This window comes from Brassica napus, chromosome C8, assembly GCF_020379485.1.
Source record: "Brassica napus cultivar Da-Ae chromosome C8, Da-Ae, whole genome shotgun sequence".
Classification (NCBI taxonomy): domain Eukaryota; kingdom Viridiplantae; phylum Streptophyta; class Magnoliopsida; order Brassicales; family Brassicaceae; genus Brassica; species Brassica napus.
This window is the reverse complement of record NC_063451.1, coordinates 30,264,396-30,284,258: the sequence shown is the minus strand read 5'-3', so window position 1 is coordinate 30,284,258 and position 19,863 is coordinate 30,264,396. Positions and strand designations below refer to the sequence as shown.

Here is a 19,863-nt window from a genome sequence, read left to right as displayed (position 1 = left end):
TGCACTAGACAACACATCAGCGTTTATATATACTCTTGTTATTACAGTTTTACTTCGTATTATTACAGTATGAACAAAAATAAGTTACACATTACATTACAACACAACACAAAGCCATATGCTTTTAAGCAAAGCGAACATCAAAACTATATAACCTAAATTCTTCTATATTTATATAAAAATGTATTTATATATGTGCTTAGTCTTGTTTCCTTTATCTTCTATGAAAAGAAACTATAAAAAAGAAGACACTACCCATGTACAACTTTATGACAACATCCTAGATTTTACCCCAAGAGTTATACATTATAATATTGACGCGTATTATTACCCCATTTTCTATTTATAATATTAATTTATTAATTATTAATACTTTTTTAAAAATTATTAATACTTAATACGGGGCTGTAATTAAGTAACTTTTTAGAAAGGAGCACGGTGCGGAATCCCCTTTCGTCTGCTTGAATTCCGGTGATTATATATCGGAGGTGTTCCAGGAGAGAAACTGAAACCACCTTCATCGCCAGAGCTTGGAGACCGTTGATCACCACCTGGACCATAGTCATCAAACCTAACGGTAGAGATCGAGAGACCATCCATCAGACGGTTGAAAGCTTTCGTCTTACGCAGTTTAGTTGGTGTGGTAGCCTCATCTGATTCCAACCCACCTTGATAGTCTCTCCCGTGTTTCCCTCTCATAGAGAAGGTCAGACTTTGATCTCCTCTCTTCATTCCCCCGAGCTGAAACAGGAAAAACAACCAAGAACATACTGTTCATTCCACGTGTAATATGTATCCACATAAATCATGAACGAAACTATAATATATCATATACGAAATGACATTTGTGATGGGTTTATGTTTTAATACCTTGCAACCAAGAGAGCAGAAGCGGAAAGAATCAAGAAGGCTTCTACAACATATTTCACAAGTGTTTGTAACACCTTTTCCGATTCTTGGCTGAGGTCTTTCATTGAGGAACAAGATCCTTGCACTGTTGATTATATATGTCTGAACGCAAGAGATGTCTAAGTACTTTTGTATCTCATTCACTCTCACCACGTTGTGGTAAGAAGATCTCCTTATCTGCAATTTATTTCATTTTCATTTTCATTACGAAAATAAATAACCCGATTTTTTTTTCTGAAGGAAAGAAAAAAGGAACGAGATATTAGACCTGAACAACACGATGGTCTTTATGTTTGACCAAACAGTAAGAGCAAAAAGCAGTTCCAGCACAATCGAGACAGAACATGTTGCATTCGTTTTTGTTAGAGTCGGCGTGGATCGAACATGGGATGAAGTAGCTGCCTCGTAGCATTGGCATTAGCCACGGTGGACTCGTATAGTCTTCTTCCTCCTCTGTTTTTATCATCGGACCCTGAAACTTTTGAAGTCAGAAACTGGAGAAAATAATAAGATAGACGAAACAAAAGGGTAAAAGAAGTATCACCATGACTTGTTTGTGATTGGCCTTGAAGGCTCTCAAGTTGAGCTTGTGGTTAGGGTTTTCGATAGCCAGATTTGCTAGCTCCACATTAGAAAAAACGTACGAGAAGAAGGTAGAGGAAGAGGTAAGTGAAAGGGGCGGCCCCGATAAGTTTATAAGGTTTATATTTCATAGGAAAACAATTTTTTTTTTTTGATGAACTCCATCGGCTGGTCCGGTCGGGAGGAATGCACTTAGTGCTACGGAGTGGATTAGCCCGAAAGCGTACCATACCTTCCGACTAATGCTAAGGAGTTGACCAATCATCTGTTATGGCCTACCATGTAAACCACTTGGGTCGTAGCCCAAGCACAGACTGGCCAAATAGTGATAATTTAATTTCCAAGAAAAATCGAATCCAGAACTAATGTGGATACACACTAAGCTTCAAAAGATTGCCACTACCCTACCACTAGTTACGTATAAGAAAACAATTTTTGAATATTGTTTAGTTGTTTTATATTTTTGTTACTAGTTAAAGCCTTAAGGTGTCTTTTCTGTTTGCTCCTTAATATTTAGTATTTACTGACTTCTCTACTTGGGAATTTTTTATTTGTTTTGTTATTTAGTTAATTTCGGGAAATCATTCTCTTTTTTTCTAAGTCATCCAAAGGCACACGTATCTATGAATATGCGTGTCTGTTGAGTGTGTTTCTACAAGACTTGAAAGGATTTATTTGTAAAGGTTAATTAACAACGTAAAATGTGATATTATTGTCCCCAAATGGACATAAATAATTAAGTTTCCTTGCTATTTCCATCATCTATTATCCAGCGTCTAGTATTCAGTATATTTATATCATATATTCATGCTAATTTTACTCTTGACAAAAAAAAAATTCATGCTAATTTTACTACTTCTGAACTTGTGTTATATGATGATTGATATTTTACAACATTTTTTTATGTTTTTCTTTTCACGTATTATAACAGACAAACACATGTGGATGTCAAGTCTAGTTAAGCCTTGAGAGTGAAACTACAAAAATAAAGGAATAATCACACTTGAATTTGAAAAAGTCAAATAAGAAATGGGAATTAAGTATTGGTCACAATTAGAAAGACGTTATCCTAATTCTTTGTCATAAAATGAAACAGAGGTGGCGATAGATGAAAAGCCAAACAGATCGACGGGTCTGACAAGAGACAGAAGAGAAGAGACTAGCCTAGTGACATCTGAGCCGTTGGATGAGAAGAGCCTTCTCGTCTCATCCTTTTTTGGTGGGACGTGGCCGACGCTTTTGTCCCATCCGGTTCAAACTTAACGGTCGTGGCGAACCCAGAGCTGGCGAATTAATAGTAGGGTAGGACCTGCTTCCGGTCCATAGGTCAGCGTTTAGCTGCCACGTTATGTAACGTGGTCCAAGAAATAATAATACTAGGAGTTTGTTTATACTAATTGAGAAGCAAATTAAATTTTAAAAGTGGAGGGTAATAATTTAGAAAGTCCGTGAATGTAATTTGTGTGGCATGCCGCATGCGTCGTTTTAATTTGTTAGATTCTCTGGTATAAGTCAAACCATGTCGGCTTTGAGAATCTCTTTGTACTTAGACGTCATTATGCGTAACGATGTATTTCAATTTTAATATATGGTAACCGAAGAGTTATGCATCATGTTGAAAATTAAATTTGCATAAGAGTAACAGAAATGTATCAAAGCCGGTGGTTGCTAACATAGCGTTAAACAAACGAACACGGCAGAAATATAAATCCCAAACTAACAACAAAAAATAATCTGATTTAAATCAGAACTAGATTTTGATCGGTACAACCGTACGAGTGATTATTTTCATTTTTACACACATAACTATTGTTTTACATGACTAATTGTACATAATTTTAATATATACCATATTACTAATTGTTTAATATAACATTTAAAAAAAAAGACAATTTTATAGTTTATATGCAATAATTTAATTTATTTGTTTTGAATTGTCAACCATAGCATATTTTCAATCATGTGATATAAAGTTCTAAATTGAAAGTCTTATTAGTTAAAGATCAAAAATTTAATTGAAAAGTATTATATTAAATTAATATCAAAATATTAGTACAAAATTGTACATTAGTTTTATTACAATTACAAAATTAATTAGATATTTTAAAGGTTTGTTTTAGTTAAAATGAAACATACATTAATTTTTTTAAATAAACCCGAAATTAACTAAATATTTAAAAGTTTTTTTAGTATAAAATGAAATGTACATATATGTTATAATAAACACGAATTTAATTAAATATTTAAAATGTTTATTTTAATGAAAAATAAATATATATTTATATTGTAAATAAAAAGATATGAAAAATTTTATTCAGATACAATTTCAGAGAAAATATAAGAATATCTATTTAATTTGTTTGTTTTATAATAATTTGATTAATTCAAATATTTATAAGAAAATAGTCATTTAAATAACTTTTTAAAGGTGGTCCAAAAAAAAAAAATCACCTATGAATTAAGTAGTGAATTCTGTTTTATTAGTATATACTTGGAACATGTATAAGCCCAGCTATATATCGCGTTGAGAATATGGAAAATGTTATAGGCCCATCACAATAATTTAAATTACATTTGTCTAAAAGCCCAATTCATTAAAGTCTGCAACCCATCAAAACCATTTGTCCTAGTAATATGGGCTGTGGGGTGGAGTGGAGTCCTCAGAGTTGATGCTGTATTCATAAAAGGTCAACATTCTTAATAGCGGGAACAATCTCGAGGGGAGATCCAGTGGCTCTTTCGTAAATAGTCGAGATACAGTAGAACAAATAAGACAAGGGCAAGATTTAGTCAAAATCTAAAGAAAGACCGAGGACGAGACCAAGAAATAGCTTTACATGTCCTTGGGTGGTGGTTGTCCTGGCATATTGTCTAGACATCGAACCGGAACCGAAGCCGAACACTATAAAATCAAAACCAAACCGAAATTTATAAAAATTGAACGGTTCATGTTTCTTTAAACCTAATAAACCAAAATTGAATTAGAACCACAACGGAATATTGAATTAGAATGCAATAGAAACCAAACGATTGTCCGAATATATGAAATATAATAATTATTTAAAGAAACCAAGTTATAATTATTTAATTACATGTCATATAATTTATTAAATAATTATTTAATTATATGTAATATAATTTATAAACTAAAACTATCCAAAAAACCAATTTATGCGAATATTTTTTTTTTGTCTTTTTGTGTTTAACTTAAGTTTTTGAGTTTTTTTTGGTTTTTCAGCTTTAAATTCGAATCAAATCCAAACTATTTTTATTCAGTTATTTTTTGGTTTTATGGAAAAAAAAAATAGAAACTCAACCGAAACTTGATCCGATCTAGAAATGTTTGCTTTCTAAATAGGTCTTAAACATTTCAATCCGAATGATCCGAACCAAGAACCCAAAACCCAAGTGGTAGGTAATGTATATGCAAAGCATATCTTTCAGAGCATTGTGAATATCGTCGTACTGTTTCCTTTTTGGTTTTGGATATCTCTTGACCTACACGTGACCTTTGTACTCTTTTAAATAAGACCAGACCAGGGCCGTTCTCTATTTTTCACTTCTCTCTCTCTCTCTCACACACACACATTTGACCAAACACACTCAAAGCCGCATGGATTCAGACTTCGGAATCCCCAGAGAACTCTCTCCTCTTCAGCAACTCCGCTCTCAGTACCAACCTGAGCTCCCTCCTTGTCTCCAGGTTCTTCTTCTTCATTCATTCTACTGTTTCATTGGATCTATTTTAAAGACTTGTCTTTTCTTGTTTTATATATTTATCATTGATTGTGCAATGAATCCAACAAGCTTCTGCTGCTTGTTAACTGTGCTTTCCGTAACTCCGAGGAACATTATCAGATCTAAAGTTTCCACCTTGTAATGAATCTCTAATCTGTATTGTCCCAAGTTATCAATCTAGTCCTGGACTTGCTGTCCTGTTTTATTCAACTTGTCAGATCTCATAGCTTTGGTTCTATTTGGATTACTATCTTGAACTTGCTCGTTTTTTTTTTCCTACTTCTCTGCTTCAGGGAACTACTGTCCGCGTGGAGCTTGGTGATGGAACCACCGTGTCCGAGGCCTCTGATTCCCACATCATAGCTCGCGCCTTCCCACATACATTAGGACAGCCTTTGGCTCACTTCCTCAGGGAAACCGCCAAAGTCTCTGATGCTCACATCATTACTCAGCTTCCATCTATCAGAGTTGGAATCGTCTTCTGTGGAAGGCAAGCTCCGGGCGGTCACAATGTTATCTGGGGTCTCTACGAGGCTCTTAAGGTTCACAACGCTAAAAGCACTTTGCTTGGCTTCTTGGGTAAGCTTCAGCATCTCTATTGCTCATTGGTGTGAGAGAAGATCCTGTTTTGTGATTATAGTTCATAAAAATCTATACTTTGTATCTATAGGTGGTTCAGAAGGTCTATTTGCGCAAAAGACTCTGGAGATCACAGATGATATACTCCAGACTTACAAGAACCAAGGTAGGTTTGTTTGATGCATGCATTGCAGAATCTTGTTGTTTCATTACCTTATTCTTAAATGTATGTTTTAAAAGGTGGTTATGATTTGCTGGGAAGAACCAAGGATCAGATCAGAACCACTGAGCAGGTCAACGCTGCACTCAAAGCTTGCACTGATCTGAAGTTAGATGGCCTTGTTATCATTGGAGGTATATATACCTAACGTTTTTAATTTATATTCACTCGCGAAGTTATGGTGTGAGTTTCTACTAAACCAAGAGTCTTATATTGTGCTTTTTTTTTTTTCTGAAGGTGTGACATCAAACACTGATGCTGCTCATCTTGCTGAGTTTTTCGCTGAAGCAAAATGCTCCACAAAGGTCCTAACTTGTTCTTTTTACCACCTTCTTCTCCTTTTTTTAGATAGTTTTATTTACAATCCCTCTATTGATACTATAAGTTACCGATAAAAATTTCAGGTAGTTGGTGTTCCAGTTACTACAAATGGAGATCTCAAGAATCAGTTTGTGGAGGCAAACGTTGGTTTTGACACCATATGCAAGGTAAAATCTGAACTTTAACTTTTTTAATATAGAAAGATAATGTTATGTTTGGCTAATGATCTTTTTGCTTCGTACAGGTGAATTCTCAGCTCATTAGTAATGCATGCACTGATGCTCTATCTGCAGAGAAGGTAAAAATGCTATTTTCTTGCTAAACTTTCATCATACAATGATGATAATAAATACTTTATGATTCTGATACCAACTTACACTTCGTTTTTCTATTGGCAGTACTATTATTTCATCCGTCTCATGGGTCGGAAGCACTCTCATGTTGCACTTGAGTGTACCCTCCAGTCTCATCCAAACATGGTTGGTTATTTTTAATCCCGTTTCTTAACGTAGCTAATTGATCTTTTTGTGTGCCTGTATGTCTAGATTCTCATTTGCATTTGATGCGTTCTCTCAGGTGATACTGGGAGAGGAGGTTGCAGCATCCAAGCTCACCATTTTTGACATTTCTAAACAGATCTGTGATGCAGTTCAAGCAAGAGCAGGACAAGGTCTCATTAATATGAAAGATTATGCAGTCATGTATTTTACAGTTCACTAACTCGATTGCTATACTATTGATTGGCACCAGACAAGAATCATGGAGTCATCCTCATTCCGGAAGGGATCATAGAGAGCATTCCTGAAGTCTACGCTCTGTTAAAGGTAATGGTTTGATACTTGTAAACATTATATCTCTCATGTCTAAGCTGAGTTTTTGTGATGTGCAGGAAATTCACGGGCTACTTAGGGAGGGTGTAGCTGCTGATAAGATATCTACTCAGCTCTCACCTTGGTCATCTGCTCTGTTTGAATTTCTCCCTCCATTCATTAAGAAACAGGCATGAGACTTTTCTTTGTTTTACTCCAAAAGCAAATAAGTATGGATGCTTACAAGAAGTTCATTTTTTGCTGTTGCAGCTACTTCTCCACCCCGAGTCTGATGATTCTGCTCAGCTATCCCAGGTAAGATGACGAAGATGAAACAAAAGATGATTGGAGCCAATATGTTACAACAACAGAAAAAAAAGGGTTGGAGTCTTAAATGTTTGTTTTGCTTTCTTTCTTCAGATTGAGACGGAGAAGCTTCTTGCGTATCTCGTGGAGACTGAAATGAACAAGCGCTTGGTATGCTCCACTTCTCTATATATTCAAGTTGTTTGCAGCAATCTTAGAAACATTCTGGCCTATGAAACTTGACAGAAAGAAGGCACATACAAGGGCAAGAAGTTCAATGCTATATGTCACTTCTTTGGTTACCAAGCTCGTGGATCTCTCCCATCCAAATTCGACTGTGACTATGCCTACGTAAGTGTCACTGCCACTCTGATAATAATCTTTTGGATGAATATTCACATTATTGAATGGAAAAAAATCTGTCAGGTTCTTGGACATATATGTTACCACATACTCGCAGCTGGTCTGAATGGCTACATGGCAACAGTGACCAACTTAAAGAGTCCTGTAAACAAGTGGAAATGTGGTGCTGCACCTATTACAGTTGAGTCTCGTCTTCTTCTCTTTTAATGTAAAGCTGGCGTTCTCTACTGATCTCACACCTTTGCAGGCAATGATGACGGTGAAGAACTGGTCCCAAAACGCTGGTTCTACATCAACTTCAATCGGTAGACCTGCAATTCATCCGGCAATGGTGGATTTGAAAGGCAAAGCATACGAGTAAGCATTTTCTTTTAACTAGACGAACATGAAGGCACTTGCTTGCTTGCTTCAAGCGTTTCTCAAGTTGTTATGTAAATGGTTTTTTTGTTCAGGCTGTTGAGACAGAACGCAGAGAAATTCTTGATGGAAGATCTGTACAGGAACCCAGGACCGCTTCAGTACGATGGACCTGGCGCAGATGCTAAAGCAGTGAGTCTCTGTGTTGAAGATCAAGATTACATGGGACGTATCAAGAAGCTGCAAGAATATCTAGACCAGGTAAAACTCTTTTTTTTTGAGACTATGTTTCAAAATGATTGTATATATATTCATAATTTTTTTTGACATTTTGGGGAATAGGTGAGGACGATAGTGAAGCCAGGGTGTTCTCAAGACGTACTGAAAGCAGCACTGAGCGTGATGGCTTCAGTGACTGATGTTCTCACCACCATTTCTTCATCTTCAAATGGTGGTCAACAAACTGCTTAGAACGCAAAAGAAAGAGAGCCAGCCAACTCTTTATAAAAGCTTCAATGTTTTTTTTGCATAAACTTTTTCAATATCCCACATTTCGTGTTCTTGTTTTTTTTTTTTAATTCTTAAACGATGTATAACGTTTGTTGTGGGTTTAGTTTAGAAATCGAGAAAAACAAAAAGTTTTGAATTTATGTTATCAACAGACTTTATTTGCTTTCTAAATCTACCTACCATATTTATACATCTTTTGGGTTCGTTCCATATTGAGCCCATATTATCTATTTCGGCCCAATTATTTAGGCCCAATTAGTTTATATGCAAAGAGTGGGAACTCTTGTGGAGCTGTTAAACGCCGTCGTTTCAAACCCATCCATCTTCCAATACCTTGGGCCATTGACAAAGGATTGTTCTCAGCTCGCGCCACCGTTAGTCCATCTCTCTACTATCCTTCCCGTGTTTTCGTCGCCGGCGCCGTCGCTGTAGAAACAGGTAAACCATTTCTTTTTCCATTTTGCTGTGAATCGCAGCAATAGAGTGAGCTCTAATTCTCAATTGCGTTTCCTTGTAAGTAGTGTTTACTCGAAACCCACCAAGTAGAGGTTTTTCAATGCTGTGACAGAAAGAAAGGGAAGCTTTTTTGATGGAGGATACCGAGATGCAATTAGGAGACGTGCCGCCTTGTGTTGCTACTGATGATGATGATGTCCTTAAGGAAGAACCTTCGGAGCCAGAAAATAACCTAAACACTAGTGAAACCCCCCAGCCCATTCTTCCCGTGGATAAGGGAGATGAAAATGGTCATGAGGATGTTGGAGTTTCTCTTCACTCTGAGAACAAGACAGATGCTAAGGTGCAGGTTTCGAGTCCCAAGGCTGGAGATGGAAATGGCAAAAAGCGCAAAAATTGGTTGCTGAGTGATTCTGAGGTAATAATAATAATAATAGACTATGTTTCTACTACATTTGGTTTAAAAAGGGCTGATCTTTCTGAGCAATTCGCTGAATTGAATATCAATGTTTTGTTATCTTCTTCTTCTTACAAGTTCACGTTTCTCTACAGGCAGGGGAAGTTGATGAAGCAGGGACGCTAGAAGAACAGCAGGCGTTTCTGAAAGAGTTGGCGACATTTCACAGAGAGAACTACCTGGATTACAAACCTCTTAAGTTTTATGGCCAGCCTTTAAACACTCTCAAGTTAGCTTTTGGTTCTTAAACAAACTCATATTCTATTTTAAATGAGTGTCTGACTTATGCATGTTTTTACTATGCATTGTAGGCTATGGCGAGCAGTCGTTAAACTAGGTGGCCATGACGTGGTAATTATCCACTTCTTTTCGTGTAGTATTAATCTCCAACATCGCCACTTTATGATCACCGAAACCATATCATTTGAGTTTGACTCGTATGATTGTTAGTTATATTGGATTTGTTTGAGTTTATGGATAACATATGAACTGTATAACGTGTAATATTTTAAATCGGTAAGCTTATTGATGATAAAGAGTATCTATAGCCATGTGAAAGATTTTCAGAGAGGAGATAAGTGATTTTAAGTATGCATATATGTTAAAGAGTGTTTGATATGTTGTCCCGAAAGTATATTGGTTTTACTATTATTTGGGGCTTTTATTCGATGTTTCTCAGAATTTTCTACTGAAAATTGAATGTTTATTGGTCTTCATGATTCTTTTGTTTTTTTTTTTCATGTAATTTAGGTCACCACGTCTAAGCTATGGCGGCAAGTTGGAGAATCCTTCAATCCTCCAAAGTATGGCTGATGTTGCCCTTAGACTCGCCGTTAGTCTAATTTTCATGATGGTAACTTGTTATACATTTGGTTTAATTATCTTTTCCAGGACGTGCACAACAATCTCCTACACATTCCGCAATTTCTATGAGAAGGTGAGTTTTGTTGTTGTGCATAAGTACCATGTATTTATCTTTTCTACCTTTTTACTTATCCACTTCAGAAAGTTCTGACTACTTCTGTTAGCACGTTGGATGCACTGAATGTTTTTTTCTTTCTGTCTTATCATATAGATATAGGTACATAGTGATTTGAATATTTGCTTCAATTGTAGGCACTTTTGGAGTACGAAAAGAGTTTAAGGAAAAATGGTGAGCTTAACTTTCCTAATTCAACACACAGTCTGTCTTCAGGCCTCGAGAAAGAGGTAAAAGAATTCCCCTAAAATGGTAGCTTTTGTTAATATATTGTGGGAACTGGTTCAATGGTCATGTACGGAGAACATGTTGAAACTGAGAAAATGACAGCTTAAAGTTTCTTTTGAGAAATTATTTTATGCATAAAGGAATTTCTTGAATGAGCAATACCAGCTATAAACATGTTAAGCCCCACCGGCACCATCTGCAATCTAACTGAATACAAGTTATAGCCTTTTATGTCTGATAGGAAAGCTGCTAAGAAACCTATGTGCATAACCATGTTTTGATGTAGGTTATTAGTCATCAAGGTTCAGGATCAGGAAGGGCTCGGAGAGATTCTGCAGCTCGTGCTATGCAAGGCTGGCATACACAGCGCCTTGTCGGATCTGGAGAGGTTACTGAGACTATTGCTAAGATTTCACTTCAAATCTTACTGCACTTTGTGACTTCGCCTGCAGAAATTTCCTCTGTATCATAACGATGTTCTCCTTTTGTTTCAGGATAAGGGCTTAAGCTCAACCCCAAAGCATAAGAAACTCAAAAGCATTGGTAAAATCATTTCTCAAGGCATTGCTGTTCTTTTCTACAAGAGTTGCTTAACTTTGTGTTTCGAACGGGTTTTTTCAGGTTTCCATAAACCCAAAACACAAACTTGCATGGACCATGTTATGTCCCAAGAAGCAGAAAAACAGTTACGGAAAGCTAATCCTCTCCTGTTTATTTGCAACCCTTTGATAGTTATTTTAATTTTTTGTTTCTTTCTTTCAAACCCTCTAAGCATTTCTTGACCTTTACATGTTACTGTAACTTTCATTTTTCTATCTTGTCCCTAATCAATTCAAGATGTTAACAAAAATAATATGGTTTTGGCTCCTTAGGTCGATTGCTGATGTTGTTGATGATGGACCCCTTGCTGACTGGGTGAAGATAACTGTCAAAGAAACTGTGAGTTACTTCTGCCATCTTTTTCCTTGTTGTAACTAGTGATCAAAAGGCCGCTTTGAGAAACGCCAAAAAGAAAATTGCAAACTGGATTAATTGTTTTCAATCTGAATCTTACCAAATCTGTTTTGTTTTGTTTTTTTAACTCACAGAAGGAGTCCTTTGAGATATATGCTTTGGTACCTGGACTTCTTCGCAAAGAGGTGATCACTCCCTTGAACCCTTATTAACTCTTTCACTTTCGTATGATAGCAAGCACAGCAGATCATAACAGAGTTCATAGTCCTGAACATCATTTGTTTGATTTTTTTTGTTCTCAGATTCGAATTCAATCAGATCCGGCTGGACGACTGATTATAACAGGAGAGCCTGAGCAGCTTGACAATCCTTGGGGCATTACACCATTCAAAAAGGTAAAACTTTCTTATATCTCTCAAATATTGCCATTAACCAAGACATAGACTTGTTGTTATCTCACTGAGATTCGTCATGTCACTGTGATTATGATAAAATCAGATTGTTGGCTTATCAGCAAGAATCGATCCGCTTCACACATCTGCGGTCATGAGCATGCACGGTCGGTTGTTCATACGAGTTCCCTTTGCGCAGTGACTGATCTCAACAGTGAACTCTGTTGTCTGTTTTTAGTTTCTTAAAGGAATGCAATCGTACCAGAACAAAACTGCTAAGGCTGCTGAAGCGTTACTGTAGTTCTAGTCTGAAGACCGAAGTGAAGAGCAGACAATCAGACATTGTATCTTGCTGCAAGGTTTTTATGTAGAAGTTGAGACTAGTTGGAGAAGCTGCTCCAGATCTTATAGTTTAAAGCCTTTATAGGATGCAACCAACAATGATATGTGTTTGTTCAAACTCTGGAATGTTAAGCTTTTCTTGTTTATGTTTTTTATAGATATGAATAGATTTACATTTTTACCTATCCCATCTACTATGTATAGGTTTTGTAATGATTTTCGACTTTCTCATGCCCTTTTTCGGTATTCGTTAAGTACTGGTATGATTTGTTTTCGAAAAGTGAAAGTAAAGTTTTAAGGGAAAACAATAGTAACAGAAAACTTATTTGACATGTTCATGAATCTAAAAGGTTCATGATTATTCCTTGGGGGACATGATGAAAAGAATATAAAGTTCATGATATATTTCAATATTTCTATCATGAAGTTCATTTAAGGTTCAAACTCGTCAAGTCCAGGCTATTTTTTAGATATCAGAAAATATTGCAGGGTATTATTTGATGAATTAGATTTAATGTCTTTCAATTTTTTAAGGACCAGGAGACGTCAGTTTGGTCTAAACAATGTTCAGTTTACGGATACGACAGCATCACTAATTTCTTAACTAGATTAGAAGATAATGGTTATTAAAAAAAACTAAATAATCACATATATAGATGTATGTTGTGTGTATATATGTCTTTATCATGCAGACACATACAAAATGGTATCTGGAAAGATGAAACCCAGTTGCTTATTCTCAACTTGGTGTAGCTTAATTGCATGTAAGGCAAATGACATGACCACATGGGAATTTGCTAATGTATGCAAACATAGCTACAAACGCTTTTTCCGTAACATGTTCCAAAGTTCCAAAAAAGCCACATGAAATAACAAAAGTAGGTATTGATATTTTATTTTATTTATTTTGGCAACACATTTCTTGCTGAATGTATATATTATCACCCCTAGTATTTATAAGAGCTCCAATTTCCATGAGACGTATCCAAGAAGAAATTTCAGGTTTTAGAACATGATAATTGGGAAGTTCTTAGGGTCGGTCTTAACGGAATATAATAATATCTCTTAATTTTTAACTAAAAAATCAAAGAACCGACTTTTAAATATATTTAAAGTTAAGAGATGGTTTCTTATATTACGCTAAAAACCCCGTTAATCATGCTCTTAGATTCACAGTAACTTTGACCAAAAGACTCACAATCTTAAATGTAAGCTAGTGTTTGCATTCGTTGTGATATGCTTCGTAAAACATTGACTTTGGTCATGAGCATGTCTGTTATGTTAATAATCAATCATTATACATACATGTATAAATAAAATAAAAAATTTCTCTTTAGGAGTTATATTGGTTATCTGACAGTATTTGTGTTAGTATATTGGTATCATCTAAAATGAGCTTCTCCTCTTTTGTTCCTAGTCTATAAGTTTGCCTAGGGAATTGGAACATTCCTCTTTTTCACATATCTTGGTAATCAAAACTCCTTTTGTTATCTTGCAACAGAGACTCTGAACTGACACTACAAATGGTTCATGTTCTTGGTTGATATTCCCATGCTAAGTTCACAAATTCATATGTAACTGACGTGGAACACCATGTACTTCATGTTTCTATGCTTTGCTGTAACAGTTGCTTTAACCATTACCTTAGTCATTGGCTTAAATTCGAAAGCAACACTCTTCTCATGCTCTTGTCACCATAATCATTTTATGTTTTTAGAGAATCTCCAAAAGAAACTCTATAACTTCGAAAATAGAGTTTTTTGCTCTCTAAATTTTTTTTTCAAAACTTTAAATTTAGAGTTTAAGGAGTGAAGTTTCACTACTTAAAACTCTAAATTTGAAGTTTCATATGTTTATTTGCATTTTGGTCTTTATAATTAATTATACATCACATTTATGATTCTTATGTATTTTCTCATTTATCATTTTAATCCTTAAAACTTTTATATATCATAAATGTTTCAAATTTATTTTATAAATTCAAATTTTACACATAAAATTAAACAAAAATTTTAAAATAAGATTTATAATATTTTAAAACTAGATTTAAACAAGAAAATTACAAAAGAAAATTAAAAAAAAAACTTTTAAAAAAGATACATGAAAACATATTTAAATATTACAACAACACTAGTAGTCTAGTAAATTTGCTCCGGAACCTTTAGATATTTTCCAAACAAATTTTGTGTAACCGAAGATGGAGCATTGCGGAAATAATTTTATGGAATAATTTGGTATTTTGCTTGTATTTTAATATTTAATTATTTATTTATGTTTATAACTTTATATTTTAGTGTAAGATTTTATTAATTAATATTACTGTAATATTTTTATATATAAGCTAGTTATTTATAAAAGTTTTATGGATTTATATTAATTATGATAAATATAATGATCATAGTGAAAATTACAAATAATTTTGAAGTTAAATTTGAAGTTTTGCTTTTGGAAAAAAAACACCTTTAAACTTCAAATATAGAATTTTGAAAACTTTAAAATAGAGAGTCTTTTTGGAGGTAGTTCTTAATTGATATATAGATCGGTAAGGAAGTATATGATGTCATCACGACTTCCCTTTTCGTACCGATGCTTAACAAGAAAAATCACATTTTCATAGGATAAAAGATAAAACTAAAGTTGTTATAAATCATATTGTGGATATCCATAACCGGCCTGGTCCATAACCGGCCTAATACCTAGAGAGAGAGAGGCGGCCGCAGCAGGAGAGAGAGAGAGGCGGCTTAGACTTAGAGAGAAGGGGAAACCCTAGTTTCCTATTCCTTGTATTTGTACACTTTCCATATTTATGTCTTTCCATTTATCTCTTTGTAATTCTCATATATAAGGGCACCTTATGATTGAGTAATAATGAGAAAAACTTATAGATTCCAATCCTTATAGTTTACAACACGTTATCAGCACAAAACTCTAAATCCCTGAGCTAAGAAACCAAATCGAAAAACCCCTAAAACCCTAACCCTAGCCGCAACCCGACGAACCCTAATTCCCGATCGCGTCTCTTGCATCCCAACCGAGGCGTTCCCGATCCGATAGCCTCACGATCCGTCTCAGCTCAGCACTTAGATGACCTCAGCCTCAACTCGCATCCCGGACGGCCCGGGTTCCCGATCCGACGTTCGCGACTCGATAGGAGCGACTCGACCCATTCCAGCTCGTGTCTCCGATCAACTTCAATCCGCGTGTGTCCAGCTCACAGTCAGCACGCATCCGACGATCAAGGCGTTCCTGATCAGCTCGTGTCCAGCTCGCGGATAGCTCGCGTTCGTTCATGTTCGTATTGCAGCTCGCGGTTCATCCTTCTTGGTGGTCCGGTTTCAACAATCATCTAGGTTAAAAGGTAATTCAAAATCTAAGAACCTATGATCGAATTTGGATTGTTTGATAAAGAATGAAACCCTAAAATCCTAATCTTTATAAAAGCCATAGAATAATAGATCAAACCCTAATGAGTAAATCGAAGCTCAAAAGTTCGATACCCCAAACCCTAAATCGAGATTGATCTATTGATCAATTAAAATAAAAATATTTGATGATTTTGAATCTCAAAACAATCTCCTTTGATCTAAGATCAAAATCAAAACCCTAAACCCTAATTTGAAAATCGGTTTTGAATATTTGAATTTGAATCTTAATTGATTGTTTTGATCACCTAGAACTGTTGCTAAGATTATTTAAACTCGAATTTGGTATTGAATTGATTGAAACCCTAATATTGATAGCTTTGGTTGTTTTAAATTAAAATCACTAAGACCATATCATCTCGTGGCCATGCAGCCTTGTTGCATTCATACCTAACTTGATCACATTGATTGATTGCAATTACACTTAGAACCTTATGCTAGGATGATATTGAATTGAAATCAAATAAGCCGTGTGATTGTTCTTTGACTTGGCAGAAGTTTTGATTGCATCATGAACTGATAGAAATCATCTATGCTAGGATTGCAATGAACTTAATGCATTAAACCGAACTGATTGCATTCATAGCCGTGCGGCTTGTTATCTATCTTGGCCAAGAGGCTTCATTGTTGGCCGTGAGGCTTCCTCGTTGGCCGTTAAGGCTTATTGCTTTTTTTGATCATTAGAATTGCTAAATTATGTAATCTATGATTTGAGATGTCGAAAATCAACCTGGATTTTGCTGCCCTAAATCTCTCTGGAGATAATTATTTACAGTGGGCATTGGTTACAAAGATTATCCTAAAGTCAAAAAGACTTGGTGAATGTATCATAGAAGGCAATAATACCAAATGAGAAAGATTGATACATGGCAATATTAATTATTTGCCATCATCTTATTGAGAGTCTCAAAGATCAGTATTTGACAATTGAGAATCCTCTAGACCTTTGGACAGAATTCAAATCGAGATATGACACCAAAGAAAGGTGTTATTAGCAAAAACTATGGAGGAATCTCAGAATCCAGGACTACAAGTTCATGGATGAGTCTATTGCTAGCTAAGCCTCCAATACTGATGAGAAACAATGAATTGAGACCTCCTGGATCAACCCCATTACCTGAAGCCAATAAGGCCGCAAAAGAAAAAAAAAGAATCCAAAGAATCTTACCACGTCCAGGATGATAGACCACACGACCATGGCCGTGAAGGGTAGAAAGGACGTGGCCATGACCACTATTATACATTTGGCCGTGGGAACCACTATGGCAAAGGCCGTGGGTGTCAACCTAATTTGATGCCATGGTCGAGGCGGAAACCGTGGTATATCCTTTAAACCACAAAGCTCGACCAAATCAGTGTGCCATAGATGTGGAATGGGGAACCATTGGGCTAAGATATGTAGGACTCCCAAACATCTTTGTGACCTCTATCAAGAGAGTCTGAAAGGAAAGAATCTTGAAGCCCAATTGGTATATAAAGATGATAAAGATGATTTTGATCATGAAAGAGATGCGGAATATGAAACTTCTGATTGCATAAAAGAATAATGTTGATTTCGACTTCTGTGTTTGTTTTGCTTTTATACTTGCTTTGTTTTATCACTTTGAATTTATTTTATTATTTTGTTTGCTCCGAACTTAATAAAAGGAATGCATGATTTTTCAAATATATAAGTTTATAAGAAATATAGTTGCGGGTATAGCCATTCTCATGATAAGCTACGACCAGACTAAAGAAATTTAATGATTTATATTCACTCATAGAAGCCCATTGAGTTTAAAAGATATAAGAGTGGTTTCCATATTGAAACAATGGGCAAAGGAAATAAAAAGTTCATTTTCTTTTAGATATATAAAATTCGCCCAAGACCATAGAAAAATGGTCGAAACTATACATGCATTCTCTACTGGTCTTTACTATGCCAAGATCAGGATGATAGATGCTAAATGCCTGCGAAAAATATTCACTTTATGGCATAACCGGATTGGCCATCCTGGTTCAAACATGATGTGAAATTGATATGCAAATGAGCACACATTGAAAGAAAGAAAGAGTTATCCCAAAGAATCTCACATATGTAGCATGTACACAAGGGAAACTCATTGATAGGCCATCACCAGTCAAAGAGACTAAGTAAATAATAAACTGGTGAATACATGTCTCAAGCATATAAATGATTATGGTATGTCCATGGGAGTAAGTGTGGACAATTCCGTGATACATGTCCATACCAAGTGCGGCTTGGCCAAAATCTTTTATTAAACACATACAGCTGATTGCTAGACCATTACTTATGAGGTCAAAACTCTCAGTCACAGCTTGGGTCACACGAAATTTACATGCATCTAAGTTAATACGCATCAGGCCATTTAGTGAACATAGATATTCCCCATCTATTAGATAACGGGTCAAGAGCCAGACATATCCCATCGTAAGATATTTGGATGTGCCGTCTATATACAAATTACTCCACCACAGAGAACTAAGATGGGACCTCAAACGAGGATGGGGATATATGTTGGATATGATTCTTCCACGATTATTAAGTGCCTTGAGCCAAATATGGGTGATCAGTTTGAGGCCAGGTACACGGATTAGGGGGAGAAAGTAATAAGCTGGTAAAAGAGTAAAAGAAATTACATGGAATCATACATCCTTATATTGGCAAGATCCTCGGACTCAAGAATGAGATTTAGAAGTCCAAAATATTATACAAAATCTAGCTTAAACAATTGCCAGATTCCGTTACTGACTCGAATAGAATGACTAAGTCATATATACCAGTTGTAAATGCACCAAATTCGAATTGATGTTCAAGAAGGACACAATCAAGTTGCTACTGAGTCTAAGGCACGTTTGAAACGTGGTAGACCAATAAGTTCCAAAGATAAGATCCCTCGGATATTAAAGAAAGGTGCTAATAAATTCGTGGACGAGGGAATCCTAGACATGGTCGATCCTAAGATGGACAAACTTAAAAGCCACAGCCGTGGATGAGGAAATCATAAACATGGTTGTACCTAAGGTGCCTAACAATGAGGCTTGGGACGCCAAGCTTCAGGGTACTGAAGGTCATAATGAAACCTCAATAAATTATGTCATGTCCGGGACACAAATGGAACAAGATAAAGAATATCGACATTGATGATATATTTGCATGCAGTGTAGCACTTGAGATTTTGAAATGAATGAGGATCATGAACCCACGTCCATACATGAGTGCACTCAACAAATCAGATTAGATCAAATGGAAAGGGGACGTGGAGTTAAGTTCATTAAAAAAAGAGAGATTTTGGTCCCATAGTTCGGACACCTCTAGATGTGAAACCAGTTGGACAAAAATGAGTCTTTGTGAAAGAAATGATACATGGCGAGATAGCAAGATATAAGGCACAGCCATATGCACAAGGATTCCACAAAGACCATGAATCAATTATGAGGAGACATACTCCCCTGTGGTGGATACAACAAACATTTAGATTCCTAACAAGTCTGGCCATAAAAGAAGAAAAATAGACTTGCGGTTAAAGGATGTAGAAACCGCCTACTTGTATGGTCCACTGGATAATGAGATATATATAAACGTCCCAGAGGGTATTGAGTTGTCAAATGCAACAGATTCTCGAGAACTAAAGTATACAAGCATATGTTAATGATCTAAAATATCCTAGGAACCTCTGGAGAGACTTTCAAACGATTATCTAAAGAAAGAGATTGAAATGAAAATTTGGGACAAACAAAGTTTTGTTTAGGATTACAAATTGAACATCTTAAAAGATGGAATCCTTGTGCATCAAAAGACTTATAGAAAGGTATTCAAACGGTTTTAACATGGACAAAAGCTCGCCCATTAAGTTGTCCCATAAGGTCCCTTGGTCCGGACACAAACCCATTGTAAGTCCCAAGAAGGACATGGTCGTGAGTACCCCTGACTTGGAC

The 19,863-nt window shown here is 35.8% G+C and overlaps 3 protein-coding genes across 5 annotated transcripts; 2 read left to right on the top strand and 1 right to left on the bottom strand.

The window, feature by feature from the left end:
- LOC111212448 (protein RGF1 INDUCIBLE TRANSCRIPTION FACTOR 1) lies at positions 1-1,623 on the bottom strand. The gene is made up of 4 exons (XM_022713990.2): positions 1,454-1,623; positions 1,178-1,381; positions 871-1,086; positions 1-741 (listed from the first exon to the last, which is right to left on the bottom strand). Exons 1-4 carry the CDS (start codon positions 1,454-1,456, stop codon positions 424-426), a joined length of 741 nt encoding a protein of 246 aa, XP_022569711.1. The 5' UTR covers positions 1,457-1,623; the 3' UTR covers positions 1-423.
- Positions 1,624-4,937: 3,314 nt separating this feature from the next.
- Positions 4,938-8,841, top strand: LOC111212453 (pyrophosphate--fructose 6-phosphate 1-phosphotransferase subunit alpha 1). The gene is made up of 18 exons (XM_022713997.2): positions 4,938-5,194; positions 5,523-5,808; positions 5,900-5,974; positions 6,049-6,162; positions 6,266-6,333; positions 6,433-6,516; positions 6,594-6,647; positions 6,748-6,828; positions 6,926-7,019; positions 7,100-7,173; positions 7,239-7,349; positions 7,429-7,473; positions 7,579-7,635; positions 7,711-7,815; positions 7,891-8,007; positions 8,075-8,184; positions 8,280-8,445; positions 8,527-8,841. The coding sequence occupies exons 1-18, from the start codon at positions 5,105-5,107 to the stop codon at positions 8,653-8,655; spliced, it is 1,860 nt and encodes a 619-aa protein (XP_022569718.1). The 5' UTR covers positions 4,938-5,104; the 3' UTR covers positions 8,656-8,841.
- A 142-nt stretch (positions 8,842-8,983) lies between these two features.
- On the top strand, positions 8,984-12,782 carry LOC111212451 (AT-rich interactive domain-containing protein 6). 3 transcript variants are annotated; one of them, XM_048766484.1, is made up of 15 exons: positions 8,984-9,132; positions 9,263-9,568; positions 9,703-9,836; positions 9,919-9,958; positions 10,358-10,410; positions 10,499-10,544; positions 10,724-10,816; positions 11,101-11,202; positions 11,309-11,357; positions 11,436-11,499; positions 11,687-11,753; positions 11,903-11,953; positions 12,071-12,163; positions 12,267-12,327; positions 12,399-12,782. In XM_048766484.1, the coding sequence occupies exons 2-15, from the start codon at positions 9,284-9,286 to the stop codon at positions 12,404-12,406; spliced, it is 1,146 nt and encodes a 381-aa protein (XP_048622441.1). In that variant the 5' UTR covers positions 8,984-9,132; positions 9,263-9,283; the 3' UTR covers positions 12,407-12,782. The 3 variants fall into 3 exon arrangements, with proteins under 3 accessions (XP_048622441.1, XP_022569715.1, XP_022569714.1); XM_022713994.2 differs by having other exon boundaries at positions 12,267-12,782; XM_022713993.2 differs by having other exon boundaries at positions 9,216-9,568; positions 12,267-12,782.
- Positions 12,783-19,863: the final 7,081 nt, after the last annotated feature.

What these genes read in the sequence shown, in the direction of transcription:
- LOC111212448 (XM_022713990.2), bottom strand. An exon ending in AAGACCATCGTGTTGTTCAG is followed by an intron (nt 1,087 to 1,177) that starts GTCTAATATCTC and finishes AATAAATTGCAG; the next exon opens with ATAAGGAGATCTTCTTACCA. An exon ending in TCTGCTCTCTTGGTTGCAAG is followed by an intron (nt 742 to 870) that starts GTATTAAAACAT and finishes TTCCTGTTTCAG; the next exon opens with CTCGGGGGAATGAAGAGAGG.
- LOC111212453 (XM_022713997.2), top strand. Translation starts at nt 5,105, where the DNA reads ATGGATTCAGACTTCGGAATCCCCAGAGAACTCTCTCCTCTTCAGCAA. An exon ending in AGCTCCCTCCTTGTCTCCAG is followed by an intron (nt 5,195 to 5,522) that starts GTTCTTCTTCTT and finishes TCTCTGCTTCAG; the next exon opens with GGAACTACTGTCCGCGTGGA. An exon ending in TCCAGTCTCATCCAAACATG is followed by an intron (nt 6,829 to 6,925) that starts GTTGGTTATTTT and finishes GCGTTCTCTCAG; the next exon opens with GTGATACTGGGAGAGGAGGT.
- LOC111212451 (XM_022713994.2), top strand. Translation starts at nt 9,284, where the DNA reads ATGGAGGATACCGAGATGCAATTAGGAGACGTGCCGCCTTGTGTTGCT. An exon ending in GGTTGCTGAGTGATTCTGAG is followed by an intron (nt 9,569 to 9,702) that starts GTAATAATAATA and finishes GTTTCTCTACAG; the next exon opens with GCAGGGGAAGTTGATGAAGC. An exon ending in TCCCAAGAAGCAGAAAAACA is followed by an intron (nt 11,500 to 11,686) that starts GTTACGGAAAGC and finishes TTGGCTCCTTAG; the next exon opens with GTCGATTGCTGATGTTGTTG.